Source organism: Alligator mississippiensis, chromosome 13, assembly GCF_030867095.1.
Source record: "Alligator mississippiensis isolate rAllMis1 chromosome 13, rAllMis1, whole genome shotgun sequence".
Lineage (NCBI taxonomy): Eukaryota > Metazoa > Chordata > Crocodylia > Alligatoridae > Alligator > Alligator mississippiensis.
In genome coordinates, this window is record NC_081836.1 from 40,398,100 (window position 1) to 40,413,471 (window position 15,372).

General features: G+C 41.2%; 1 protein-coding gene across 5 annotated transcripts in view; it reads right to left on the reverse strand.

The window, feature by feature from the left end:
- Positions 1-15,372, reverse strand: part of MRTFB (myocardin related transcription factor B) — a 158,060-nt gene that overhangs the window by 32,093 nt on the left and 110,595 nt on the right. For all 5 annotated transcript variants that reach the window (XM_019494677.2, XM_059716453.1, XM_019494676.2 and 2 more), the window contains 2 exons: positions 10,457-10,597; positions 1,658-1,905 (listed from right to left, as the gene is read on the reverse strand). In XM_019494677.2, coding sequence (XP_019350222.1) covers positions 1,658-1,905; positions 10,457-10,597 — 389 coding nt within the window. The remainder of the gene's footprint in view (positions 1-1,657; positions 1,906-10,456; positions 10,598-15,372) is intronic.

Sequence of the window (15,372 nt, forward strand, 5' to 3'; positions counted from 1 at the left end):
CACCATAAAGATGTACATTATCTAAAAACTATCTCCAAGAAGAAAGGCTATAATTTGTAATGTGCTATCATTTATCCAAGTTTCATATGAATTTAAGGATGAAGTACTGACCACCGTATTTTGCTTTTTATATGCAGTACAAATCATTAATCTCTAGTAAGAAGCCTAGACAATTTAACAATAAGTAAAAGGGATGCCATTATTTAGATAACGTATATAAAATGTCCTTTTTCTTTGTTTTATTATTCAGGGGTAAATATATTTTTGAAAAATCAGTACCTATAACAAAAGGAACTGCTGATAGCAAGCACCACAATAACTGATAGGGTGCATGGCAGTGATAAAAATGTTGTCTCAGATGGTACCTTCTAGTAATCTACTATCAGTTGTCAAGAAAGGCTGGAAAACAGTCTTACTCTTTAAAAAACTAATTTAAAGAATTTATTATTATGTAACTATGGTGTTCCAATGAAAGTAGTCCAGGACGGATAATCACGTGATTAAGAAACTGAAACCCTTGTTGATCTGAGGTCAATTTCCAGCTTGGCCAGACTCCTTTTAAGTACTTGAACAAATTATTTATTTTGTATTTAATTATTAAACTAGATATACCACTTTCCTATATCACAAGGGTGTAGAAGGAAAATGTCTGAGATACTCGTACCGTCTTGGTGTTAGGATGCCATATAAAAATGACCAAGATAGGCTGAACTTTTAATTTATTGCCAGTAACTTAAAGCCCAACATTTCTTATTAAACACCTCAGCACCTCCAAAATGTTGCCTATAATGCAAAAGCTTCTCCTATGACTCCAAAAGCAACATGATGCTAATTTTATTTGTAATAAGCAAACGTATCTGTTGATTGCATCTCTCTCCGATCTACCCACCCAGTATTTACACTACCCTATGGGCAGGGTTTTGAAACCTACAAGGTTAATAAGACATCAGGATTCTTGTGAATTTCAAATGCACATTTAATTTTAAAAAATACAGTAGACAGAGGAGTGGAGGGGTTTTGTTTGTACACATATCCCCAGGCCAAAATTAAGGCAGTAGTTTCAGTCTTTACTACCCTTTTAATAAATCAGACTAATAGTAGTTTCATCACTATGGGCTCCTACAGACATGGGGGGAGCGCGCTCCGACGCGCTGGAAATCTAGCGGGTTGGAGCACAGAAATAGATGCACTGCAGCAGCCTTCTGCATCACCTTTATCAGCATCCCTGTGTGTCCTGCTGAAGAAATGGTGGCGGGGCACTTTGAAATAAAACACATTTGATGAACTTTAGCTCAAAGTGACTTGCCACCATTTTTTCAGTGTGGGGACGCATGACACGCAGGTGCTTTTCATTAGCGTGGCTCATTAATTAAAGCACCTGGCGCCTCATCTCAGAACACGTGTAAAAATGCCCTGTGTGTGCTGGTAAATGATGCAGAGAACTACAGACTGAAGAACAGGTGATACTGAGGGCATAGGCACTAACCAACCTTTAAAATATGAGTGGCTCACGTGTAATGAGTCCACACTCCCCTGTGTATCAAACAGACTATTTATTTCTCAAGCACAAGTCTATATTTCACAACAATTTTCACTATTAAGAAAAAAAAAATGAAATAATTTTATTAGGGGAAAAAACTGACAAAGCCTCACATACTTGAGTGGTGCAGGCAGAATCGTCTGGTAGTTGTAGTGTTGTTGCTGTTGGCTCAAGATCTGCAGCTGCAGAAAAAGCTGCTGCTGTTGTAGCAAACGAGCATAGTTGGAGTCCATCTGTGGTTCGTTCTTCTCACCTTTCTGATCAGGTGGAATATATTGATGATACTTCAGCTTTTTCACCCTGGGCTTAGGTTCTTTACATTTCTTGCTCCGGTGTTTGTCATTGGGATTCTTGGGGTGGCTTTGCTATTTACAGACAGAAGCATAGAAAAAAACTTGTAAGACAACAGCTATTACATAAAGATCTGGTTTATGAACCAACCGTGTGAAGACATGAAGGTAAAGCATAAAGAAAACCTGTTTTGAAAAGGAGACAGCAGGAGAGAATGCTGCCCATTGCTATAATCAACACAGCTTTATAGCCAATTTTTGTTAAAAAAAAGTAGGAAAAAAATATATTTGTGTAAGTAAGCAAACGGAATCAGTTAAATCCAAAAAACCAGAACAGACCCATCACATCCAATTTAGAACCTAAACGAAGAGTTCCACATATATACACATCTTATTAATGCCTGCAGCCAGTTTCATATATTTCCCACTAAACACTTTTATTTTAAAAAGCGTGTGCTGAAAACTTAGAACATTTACACACAGACTTTTTAGTCACACAGCGCACTGGAGATCTGCCGCTTTGGAGCAGATTCGATTAATCAAGTCTCCTTCTTACGTGAGCTGACATGCACCATGCTGCGTTGCATGCAGCTATATAAGCAGCAAAATGCATGTCAGCAAGTAGAAAATGGTAGTGGTATGCTTACATGTGTAAAAATGCCCATTAACTCTTAAAAGTGATCTTTTAATGTTTTGTCAATCCTGAAGTTCATCTTCCCTATTTTTACCCACTCACTCAGTTTGGTGCAGCTTCTTTCTGACAGCTTGGGATTTGACTACCTGGAATAATTTACTAACACCTAAAGTCTTGGGAGATTTTACTTCAAACCCCCATTTTCAGATCACTGATGAAAATGATAAAACTGGGCTCAGAGCAGATCTCCCTCCATCTTGAGAAGTGACCATTTATCTCTTTCCCTTTGCTTTGTATCTTTTAACTATCACTTGATCCACAGAAGAATCTTGCCTCCAGTCCCATGCAACTCGGTTTTTTTAGGCAACTCAGTTTTTTTAAAAGCTTTCAGTGAGGGACCTTGTTGAACACTTTTTGAAAACCCAAATATGTCATGAACAAGGGGATCCAGTTGACATGTGCTTGTTAACAACCTCAAAGAACTCTAGCAGGTTGGTGAGACAGGATTTGTCTTACAAAAACCATGCTGATGCTTCCCCAGCAATCATATTTGTTCATGTGACTGCTGATTTTATAGACTCTACCAACTTGCCAAGGATGGAAGTGAGACTCACTGGTATTTAGTTCCCAGGATCACATCTAAAGCCTGTTTTGAATATGAGTGTTGGCAACCTGCCAGTCCTCTGGCACATGCCGCTTGAATTGACAGGCTATATCAGTGGCTCTCCACCGTTTTAAAGTCAGGAGACTCTTCTATAACTTTTCTGAATTTGGCAGCACCTGTTTCAGAACCACTGTTGAACTCCCCCTGCTTACTTCATTAGTTCTTAAACAGGGGCTGCATGCTTCTGCCTGTATTAGGGTTTTCTCCTAAACCTAAAGTAGAGAGGAGCAGAGGCACAACTAATGAGTTTTGTGCCCTGGCCAAAACTCCCTTGCATCGCTTGGGTGGGGGGGAAGGGTGGTTTGTACCTGCCCTGATGTCCCCACACCGAGCTGCTCCAGTGTAAAGGGCTGCTGCAAATGCGGAGTGTAAAGGGCTGCTGCAGCCCAGCCTGACCTCTCTGGATGGGCAAAGCAAACAGCTGCTCCACGGGCCAGACTGGCTCCTTTAAACGGACAGTGGAAAGGCCGGCAGCCAGATCCCATGCTGTTGCCAGAGCCCTCCCAGTCTGATCCCACATGCTTCTCCTGGAAACAGAGGGGTGCAGGACAGTCCCACTTGCCTGGCATGCCTCTGTTCCTGGAAGGACATGTGGGATTTGGACTGGGAAGGGCGGCAAAAATAGTACAGGCTCCACCCGCAGCTACTTCCAGATCTGTCTCCACCCATGTTGTGGTACTCCTGGAAGGGCCTTCTAGCACTGCAGGGTGCTCTGGCACCCCAGTTAAAAATCACCGGGTTATATAATATTGCCAACAGTTCTGTAGTGGTACCTTTGAGTTCCTTCAAAACTACTGAGTGAATGTCTTCCAGGGTTGGCAACTTATTACTATTTATCAGTTTGTTCTAAAACTTCTTTTGTCACTTCAGTGTGGTCCAACTCTTTAGATGCGTCCATTAGGAAGGACTGATTTGGTGTGGGAATTTCCCAAGGATCTTCTGCAGTAAAAACTGATGCAAAGAATTAATTTAGCTTCTCTGCTATGCCCTATCATCCCCAAGTGCATCTTCTACACCTTTGACACCTAATGCTCCCATTCATTCTCTCACCGGCTTCCTACTTCTGAGGTATTTTTTTAAAGTTTTCATTATTAACTAATAGCTTTTGCTAGACACTCAAGTTCTATTTTGACCTGTCTTATCTCACTTTTTCAATTGACCTGCCAGAGTTTGCAGGCTTTCCTGTTTTCTTCATCTGGGCATGCCTTCCATTTTTTGAAGGATATCTTTTTGGCTTGGATGGACTCCTTAACTCTGCTATTAAATCATGCAAGAGTTCTACTAGATTGCTTGGTACCCCTTGTGATTTGGGGTATACAAATACATCTAATATAGGAATCTTAAACAGCTTCCAGGCTGCCTGCTGGTCTCTTTTATTGTTTTTGACTGATCCTTTTAATAACTTCTTTCTAAGGTCCTCATTTTCATGTAATTTCTCTTTCTAAAGTGGCATATCAGTGTGATGGATTTTGGCTCACTCCCTCCCTTTAGGATGTTATGGTCACTGTTAGTGGCTTACCAAGAGCAGCCTCTTGAACCAGGTCCAGTGTATTACTTAGGATTAGGCCTAGAATTGCTTCTTCTCTTATGGGTTCCAAGATGAGCTGTTCTAGAAGGCACTCATTTATTATATTCAGAAATTTTATCTCCACATCTTGCTCTGATGAAGTGTTTACCCAGTCTAAGTAAAAGGAGTTGATGTCTCTCATTATTATTGCCCCCGGTGTAGATCACATAGCACTGGGAGGCATGCTGCCACCTAGTGATGCCAGTTAACAATTGAGCCATTGAATTCTGCACTAACCTGGGTTTCCAGATAAAGTTCAAGATGTGACCCCATATAAAATACACTGCTGTAATCCAGGCTCAAAATAACACAGTAGCAGACTCTACATCTTAGAGAATCTGTGACATTGCCAGTTAGGTAAATGAGAAGTCCTTTTACCTTGCTACAATTTGATCACTCAGTCAACAGATCTCTTCCCTTACACTATATCTAGATTTTACAGCCACGTTCAAAATGGCATACAAACACTCTTCAAGGATGAGATATCACCATATCTTCCGTTTGCTTCCACCAGCCTACCGAGAGTACAGTACTTCAAATTTTAATATCTGGATTGAGATCCTCACAAACAGTTCTCATCTATCCTACCATGCCACAAAAATGGGTTTAGGTATTCAACAGCACTAGATAAAATTAAGATACAAAACTGAATACAATTAGTGCACTGAAAATTCCATGTGTCCTCACCAATTCTTCTTAAACCATGTACCTTAAAAAAAAAAAAAAGATTTGCACTACCTCCAATATAAATTCACCATATATTATATTATAGGCAGCCAAAAGCTCCAGCTTCCCAGGCAATCACTCTAACATTCTGCTACTGGCACTGAGGTCTAACACCTGTTTGTTACATGTTTCAAGGCAACTATATTTTTGGGCCTTAGTGCTACACCTCCTTAAGGACTGCATGCGCAAAGCCAAAAATGTACATGGCCAGGGCACAGCCTGCTGCACATACCCAGTCTACATACATGCATAGTCATCTACAAACATGGAACTATGCAGCCAAGAATAGAGGTTACTTGCAGATATTAAACATGCCCCCCCACCTGGCCTGGCATGCTCCTGCACTGAGCCCTGTGCATGCCCAGAAGAGGCATTGCATTAGCTGGACCTGGTTTGCCTCATGTCTGTATAGATCAGGTGCTTTAGTGGGGCTTTTTGGCGTTTTTATCTAAAAACTGACTGAATCAGCTATTAGATAAAAGCACCAAAAGCCTTGCTGAAATGCCGGATCTATACAGATGCTGTGGAACCAGGTCAAAGTAATGTGCTGCTACTTCTGGGAGAGTGCTTTTTTTTTTTTTTTTTTAATGTCTGCAAGCAGCTAGAATGTGCCTGAAATGCCATATAAATGATCTTTTGTAGTAGTAATGTTATTTTTATTCTATTTGCTTTCTTTCTTCTATATTAATAAAGTGTGTGTGTGTGTGTTGATTTGGCTCAAAAAAAACTTCACTGATTTTTTGATCTATACTTTATGACCCCCTGTGACAGGTTAGCCCCAGGAAGCAGAGTAAATTTGTACGTGCAAAACATTATTTAGCAAAGCTCAAAGTTCCTGGCCAAGGTCAACCAGTACAGCTGAAGAAGGCTCCGCATTTAGGAGTATTCCCCTAAGGGCTGTGGTTGGGACTGGTTAATAGGACCTGGGAGCACCCGCAGGCAGAGTGAGGGCTTAAGGAAAGTCCAGGGAGAAAATCGTACTGGGCCTTCTCAGGGACTGATTAGGGTGTGGTGAGAGGCATTCCCTGTAAGGCAATCTACAAGAAGCAAACTTGCCAAAAATTGACTTGGAAAAGCTGCAGCCAAAGCGGCTGAGACTCCAGAGCAGCAACTTGCAAGACGAGAAACAAACAAACCAGCAATGGCTGCATCCAGAGCAACCAAAACTCCTGCATAGCAACTTGCAAACAGAGCAGCAATGGCTGCAGCCAGGAACCAGCCCTGGAGGGAACAGGAAAACTCCACGTTCTTCTACAATCCAGCCTTAGATTAGGGTTCTGATCCATTAGTTGCAATTGGCTCAATGGTGACTTCTTGCAGCCACTGCTTTGCAATGAGATGGAAAAGAGAAGCTCCAGGGATATGCTGCAACAGTGGCAAAGTTGAACTGCCCCAAATGAATGATCCTCCTGAGCTCCTTCATACAGTGTTGCCAGGCAACACTCCAGCTGCACATCATTCCCAAAGCAACATTAGAAGATACAACTCATGCTTTCAAATGACATCTTTTGGCACCAACAAAAGATCAGAGAATCTGGCTACACGCCCACATCTGAAGTGCAGGGCGAGGTTTATCATCAGATTGGCAGTCTGATGCCACCCCCAAATGAAGAGCCCAAATTCCTACAGATCTATTTCATGGGTGACAATACAAAGCAGGCTGAGCAGCGTTGAAACAATGTCATTCAAACCAACCTGCAGGTGGTGTTGCAGTTGCAAGACACTCCACAAGGAAAACAACTATGTTCATAATTTCAAGTGTGCCATGGAGAAGATGACACCAGAGTATAATGTTGTCATTCATGCAGACAACACTCCAGCTCTGTAAGCATGACCGGCGCTTCAATGTACCCACAACCCGTGCAAAGCCAGGTACTTTGGCTAGTTTTATAATAAAAGCACCTATACACAAGTGCAAACTAATGTTTAAAATTACAGAACCAAAACTAGCTTTTAAAAAACTCAACCCTTTTCCTAATCTACTGTTTATAATCAAATTCTAAACTCTGTATACATTCTACCACATCTCTACAAAGGCCAATTCAAAAAAAATCTGGCCCTGCAGCATGATCCAAAAGTTGGTAAATACTGGTTCAAAGACAGGACAGGGTCATTATGGAGAACTACTTAACATGAAGAATACATGTCCCATACTTAGGCCTGTAATCCAAAGCTGAGGCACTAGATACTATGACGGTTACCTTATTGCAGCCTTCTCAAAAACTGGAAGACAGAAAAATAACTAGATTGTCAATGTCCAGAATGGGTTTCTCGAACAATTATAACATGGTATCCTCCCTAAAGAAGGCACTGACCATCTTCAATAATACACCCAGTACATCTCCTTTGTCCTTCACTAATCTAAAAGGATATAATTTTCAGTGGGTTACAGTTCTAACACTTCCAACACCTCAGTAAACACTCTGAACAAAGCTCAACAACAGCCTTTCAAGATCATATTTAGCTCCAATAGAAACATCCAGTTGATTGTGAATTGAACAACTTTCCTCCAAAGTATCTAGAAATTTTCTCATAATGGTAGGAAATAAAATCAGTACTCTGAAGACAGCTTGGATCAGAGACGATCTTGGCTGAAATAAGTATTTGCTTGAATTTCTCCCTTACAAGGGTCCTTAAAATGTGGCTCTATAATAAACCATACTCCCAATAACATGGGATTTTCTAAAAGTAATCTCTGAGGAGGAAACTAAAAAATGCCAACCTAGAGTAAGATATGCCAAAAACTCTTTGTGAACAAGCTGTATATAGAGAATGTATGAAATGACAGTTCAGAAAAAAATCCAGTTCCTCTCAAGGGCTGCGGCAATGATTGCATGCCTTGGGAAATTTACTAGTTGCTCCCATTTCATTTAAATGTAGGAGACTGGTTTTGGAATATCTCTAACTGTCTGCAATAGGAATAATACTGTTAAAGCAAGGTTTTATGTCTGTGTTTCAAGCCTGAACATCAATGAGAATGTTATCAGTGCAAGCCCATAAATCCCAGAAATAGTGTTCATCTAGAGATTGCTCCAGCTGTACTCTTACTTGAGGTGCTGGTGTTCACGGTACAGATACCCTCTGGTTACGGAATCCTCCTCCTCAGCAAACTCTGAATCAGTCTCCAGTACAAATGGGTAACAGTTTTAGAGCACCAAATTATGAACGGCAATTCTATGTTGATATACACATACTAGTTAAGCATGTGGTCTGTTAAACTTTTTGAAGGGTCTCTGAAGTTGATAAAGTTGTTCATGTGAGTGTTCTGGTTTAACTCCATTTAGCTCAGCAGATGCATTTCAAATCAACATCATTATAATGGAGCAGAATTTGACCTGATCCAGTACATCCTGAGTACTGCAAGTTAACTGAGAGAGAACTGCAAGGAGCAAGAATGAACGCATTCCTCCTGTTCCTACTGAGCCCCTCACACAAAACCAGACTGGCTTTTTTTGTGCTGGGAGGATGACTTTCACCAATAAAGAATACACAATAGCTAGGGACCTACCTAACTTGCATTTTTGCAGATTTCGCAAAATCCAGGCGATGCCCATGAAATCCGTGGGGAAGAAAAAAAAAAAAACTTACCAAAAAGAAAATGCTGGCACCACGGAGGGAGCCAGCAGTTCTCAGCGTGCTGCGGCAGCCCGGTGGGGAAGGGGGAGCTGCCTGCCCAAAGCTGCGGGCAAGATGGCTGCGGCTCCCACCCCACCATCAGTTGGCAGTGAGGAGCGGGGCTGCATGATGGACAGTCCTTGCAGTCAGTCAGGGGCAAGGCTACATGATAGGCAGGCCCCGCAAACCAATCGGCAGTGAGGGGCAGGGCCACTAGGGCCCCATGGCCAATCTGAGGCATTGGGGGGGGAGGGGGCACTGCGCATCACCTGCAAAATGACTGCCCGGGCCTGCATTCTGCCCCTGAAATTGGGGGGTGGGGGATTGGGGGTGGGAGGGGGAGGGCAGCCCCTACGAATTAGGTAGGTCCCTAACAGCAGCGTGGGAGGACTCCGGTTACTCCCTGAAGTATGTATCTTTTTATGCATTTTCATTTGTATGTGAAGGCAGGGCAGGGTGACACCTCAGAAACTTAACTTATTCATCTCAAGCTTGTACCTTGCAGGCAGCTCCCCAACCTGTTTCTCTACCAATATCATATATGCCATCACCTGCTTATACAGCCTCTCTGCTATCCACATTGGACAGACACAGTGATCCCCATGTGAAAGAATGAATGGACACCAATTTGACATCAATTCCAAAAAGACAAAAGCCTGTGGCAGAATGCTTAAACCCCCTGGACATCCCATCGCCGGCCTCAAAGCAGATGTCTTAAACAACAAAACTCTAAAAACCAACTTGGATGCAAACTGACAGAACAAGAAAATATCCACAGACCAGACTGTGCTACGTAGGGTCTCAGTAGAGACTTTGAATTCTTATCCCATTACTTAGACTAGCTTTTGTAACCCTCGTGTCACTCTTTGGGTTGACTGCTTTGTCTCTCCAACCCACCTTCATTCTCTCAGCTGTGCCCCTTTCCATTATCCTTTCTTCCTCCTTTCCCAGTTCTTTGTATTTAAATTACTTTATTTGTTCCTTTCTATTTAGTACCCATGCTCTCTGCAAGTCTATTCATTGCATCTGACCAAGTAGGCTGTCACCTATGAAAGCTTATTACTCTCTGAATGAGTTAATCTTTAGCATGCTATCATGCCCTACCTTCTGCCTGATTTCAGACTAACATGGCTACTAACTCTACCTCTCTCTAGTTTTGTACTTGAAGAGTAAAGTAATGAGTACACATGCACACTTATGGTAGGCTAATGAAACATTTTGCAAACATTGCAAAATGTGACTGATTCCAGATAGCCTGCTGTAGTTTTCAGCTGACAGCTCAGCTATTCTTCTGAGCACTTGCAGGATACAAATGTAATTTTTTTAAAAGCACCATAACTAGGAATCTATATATCCCCTGTCATTATAAACAGAGAGCAGATTTAGAGCACAAACACCAAATGCCTTCATAATAACTTACCTTTACCAATGTTGGCCCAGGCTTTGCTGAAGACACAGTATTTGTGATCAGGGTAACAGAAGCTGTAGAGCGTGTAGTGTGCTGTTCAGTGGTGAGGGGAGGTTTTAGGAATTCAAGGACTGGAGAGGTTAATGGTGGATACTGGTTAAAAAAAATAGAAAAAAAATCAACATTAAAGTTGGCATCTAAATATGAAAACCATGTAAAAAATGACCACTCCATGTGCAGAGAATCAAGGATTTTTGGACAAGAATGGTTTACCCACCCGTATAGTCCTCTCCACAGTCAAATTAGAATTGTTCAATACTACATATAATTTGGTTATGGTTTTTTTGTTCTTCATATACCTGCAGTCTAGTTTGTACATCTCTTGTGATGAGGCCATTATGCTGCTTTGAGACTTGTTTCTAATTTCACTGAAGGAAAAAGCAAAATTCCCACTGATTTCTATGAAAAATGTCAAGCCTTTATGGTGTTATAAACTCAACCTACATTTTCCTCCTCTTAATGTCAGCCTATTCCTTCAAGTTAATATGCTTGTAACATGGCAAATAATTATTTTCTTTGTTTTGTAGACTTCTGTCTCTTTCTCCTAGCAAGCTTTATATACCACATTGTTCCAAATTCAAGTCAATCCTACATATAAGGTAAATCCATATTTCTGGGTTTACTTTTAGGAAAAACCCCTTTTGCCACCAAATATAACTTGATAATTACTGATAAACTAGATCTTTGGGTCCTGGTCCTTGATTCAAGATGCACTAAAAAAAGAATTGCACTAAAAAAAATTCTGGCTTGGTATTTTTTCATTGCATGCACAAAAATATTACAAGAGTCAAGATTGTCAGGGACTCAATTATAGATCAATCCTCATAAATTAGTGTGCGATTTTCATTGGGTTTTTTGGAGGAAAAATAGATCAATATATAATCAGAACAATATATCAGTCCTCAAAATCTCTGGCAAAAATTATCTCAGGCCCTTTTCAGTTCCCCTTGTTTGAAGGGGTAAACATCCCCTTCACTGTGAAATACAGTTAATTTCACAGAAGAGATCAAAGGTAGTTTTGAGGTAGTACATCTGCCCTAATTCTCCCCAGCAATTTTGGTGGTATATGGTATTTCCTAATTTAAAAAAATACCCTTTTCTCTTCTATTTCTGAAGACTCCCAGGCAACAGAAAAACATGGCTATTCAGGGAAAACAGTCATTGTTACTAGATGCTAAGGGCAGCATTCTGTTACTTCACTGGTCATTTAAGTGGCCGTTTATTAGTTGTCTACATGGATCTTTTGGCACTTATGTGCCCAAAGGAATTCTACTCCTCGATGTGTAGATGTCTACATAGGCAAACAGACTGGGCATACTCAAGAGAACCTGGGACATATTCAAATCACTACAGAAAATACTTCTCTCTAAATTTTTGGAGTTAAAAAGTAACTTTAAGCATGATTTAGAATGGGGCTGGCAACATTTTGGGCTGGAGTGCCAAAAACAGCCCAACCTCAACCCATGCCTCAATTTGGCATGCCAGGGGCAGATGGCAGGGGAGCTGCAAAGGGCTTGATGCTTGTTGCTGGTGGTGGGTGCACACATGCCTCCGGGTGGATGGCAGAGGTAAGGCAAGGGTTGCACTGCCCCAGCCCTGTGCCTGCTGTGAGTCCCAAGGTGCGTGTGCAGCTGCCACTGGCCCCAGAGGTGGGTTGGGGCTCCAGACCCCAGTGCACTGGCTGCAACCCCCTGGCTGCCCAGGCTCTAAGCAGCTCTTACCTGCCACGGAGCCCGAGCTGCTTGCAGCCTCTTCACTGCCTGCTGTAAGCAGCCCAGGCTCCATGGCCAGTGGCAGTTGCCCAGGCTGGCTGTGACGTGCTGATAAAAATCTGTAATTCACCTTTTCTCTTACTTTAAACCTATTTGGGAATAGAGGTATAAATATATAACATAAAGGGAAGATTTCCATGTAGTCTTCCTCATGACTTAAAGAAGTCCTAACAATGCCTTCATTCCAGGCATCAGAATAAGGAAGCACCTTCTCTTGAAGTCAATACCAACCCTGTCCACTGGAATTATGTTAGAAAAAAAATTTCAAAGTACCTTTCCCACCTGTTCTCTGAGGAGTAAATTAGCTTTCATACAATGCCTACAGAGAACCTAATAAAGCTGCCACTAACTAAAGTTATAGAGCTTCCTTAAAGGAGTCTGACAATTTTATATTAGAGAATTAAAAAGAGAAAAAATTCTGAATGTGATGTTACGCTTAATGTTTAAGTTTAAATCAACTTTTTAAATACTAAAGATCATAAGGAAAGCAGTAAGTTTTATAAAAATGAAGGAAAATGGAAATGTAGCAGAGTGAGTGTAGGTGGGATATGTGCTTATGTTAAGGATTAGCAGTCATTTAGCTCTTGCTCTGCTGTCTGTGCAAAAGAAAAGCTATGAATATTGAATTTTGAATTCTGACATATACATTTCTGTGTTACATTGAAAAATTTACCTCAGGTATACCATGGATATACTCTGTCTAATGGAAATTAGAGAAAAACACTTTAGATGCATTTTTTCTCATTCACAAAGCTATTATCCTTTATCAACTTTCAGCTGAAGCAACAATCATTCCTACACACAAAGAAATGTAAAGGCTTATCACCCTTTGTGGGCTTCTCATATTTACTGTAGGACAGAAGTGTGGGTGGTGGTAGGGGGAGTCCATCATTTACTTGTCACGTTTTTGTGGATTGGTTTCCTTTTCTGAAGTTCTTAATGGAAATGCATAAAGATAAGTACAAACAAGGCTTCTATTTGTAGTTTGAAAGATGTTATTTCTTTACTTTTCTATTAATATGCGCCAGGTTAATAAGTATTTGAAAAACACAGGAAGTAATCATTTCATATTGCTTCACTGAGCAAAATTCTTTATTTTTCAGAAATTCATCTAAAGATAAATAATCTAATTACACTACTATTATCAGCACTAGACTCTGGCTTGTTAAGTAAGGTCAAACATCTAATCCTTAACAGATGCAAGTACTTTAGGTGAAAGCAATTTTGGGTTATCTTTCAATCTGAGCTGAGGGTTTGCAGAGTTAGTCACACTGTTTAAGGCCTGGTAACGTGCAGGAGGAAGCCTTCAAAAAGCTCTGGCTACATTTCTTAAAGTTCAAAACACTATTTATATATTTTTCTGTTGTAATAAAATGCAGTTTGTCAAAACAAAATTTGCAGGCATGTGCAGAGACATCCTACACTGTTATTCTTATATTTCAAAGGATCATGAAGATAAGTATCTATTTTATTCTGTGGAGGAGCAGTTTAGTACTTCTAGATCTGAAGTAGAAATAGATGGAATGCAGTGTGCAATCTCTAACCAGAAGACAAAAGGCCCCATTTGAAATGCTTTTCAAATCAACTTCAAGTGCTCTGTTGTTTTGTTGTTGCTATCGTGACTCTCTCTAAGGCTTACTGCTTTAATGGCTTTTGGCATGCATTGCTTTCGATATTTTTATTTAACTATCCATAAGAAACCTAACTCTTTACTTAGTGATCTCATTTCATGTGGTTTGTTGTTATTTCATTCAACGCACAATTCTATTTTCTGCACATGGAGCCTAATTTGTGTCTCAGTTTGAACTTCAGGAAGAAATGTGCTGTGAATGATGAACACTCCCAGGATATACTTTTCTTTAATTTGAACTCTGCAATAAAATATAAAAATATATTTTACTGTGGTAAAGGAAGGTGGTCTGGGGGTTGCCGAAGAATAAATAAGTCTAGCTCTCACTGTGTTGAAAAGCAAATTGACTCCAAAAGTAAGTTGACTTTTGATGTGGTCAAGGCACAACTTAAATACAGAAATAAATAAACATGAGATATACATGTACCCATTTAAAGGAAATCTAAACAAACAAAATGGGAAAATATTCCAAAATGCTTGGATCTGTGTTTTGACCTTCGTATAATTATAATAATCTAGGACAGTGATTAGATTATATTAGAGTAATAATCTGGGATATTAGATTAATAATCTAGGACAGTGATTAAGGAATTTGCCTTAAGCATAGAGAATCTGCATATGGTCCCTCCTAAAATCCAACAAGATATTTACAGCTCACCACTGCTACCCTAAAGAAAGACTGAAGGTTTGCATTAATACCCACAACACACTGGCCTTGCAATCTTTTCAGAAGCAGAAGAATATATGTTATTTTAGGAGAGGTAGAGAAGTTACCCATAAACCGGTTTAAGTGATCAGAAACTGGTTTAAACTTGTAACAGAACAGAAGTTAAGTGCACATAAACCAGTTTCAAAATGGCTGAAACTGGTTTAAGATAAACCTGGTTGCACACGGTATCAGACTTAACTGATTCCAGGTCAAACCAGCGATTTAACTTGAACCTTTCTGGTTCAAGTTAAATCACAGTCCCCCAGCGTCCCAGGACACTTTGCAGCCGTAGGCTGGGCTGGGCTGGGCTGTCTGCTCCAGAGAACAGGGTTGGTCCTGCCCCTCTGCTCCCTAGCCAGACCAGTGAGGGCAGGCTGACAAGGGGGTGGGGGTGGGAAACCCAGCTGGGTCTGCTTGGGTGGGGGGGCAGTCCCTACCAGACTTTTTGCCGCTGGAACGGAGGGTGTGGGGGGCATAAGCAGACAGACTCAGGCAAAGGGAAGGGAGGGGACTTTAAATCCCCTCTCCCACTGGTACGGGACCCCGGCTGGGGTCCTCTTGGCAGGGGCACACACACAGCTGATAAGGGGAGGGGGAGGGATCATAATTCTCCCCTGTTCCCCCCAGCCATGGGGGAGGGGGAAGAGGCTGAGGAACCAGGGCTGGAGGGACTAGTCCTCTGCCACCTGTGAGCACAGGGCCAAGCCCTGCAGGACCACACAGAGGTGGGAGGTGTTGGCAAACACCTGGCACAATC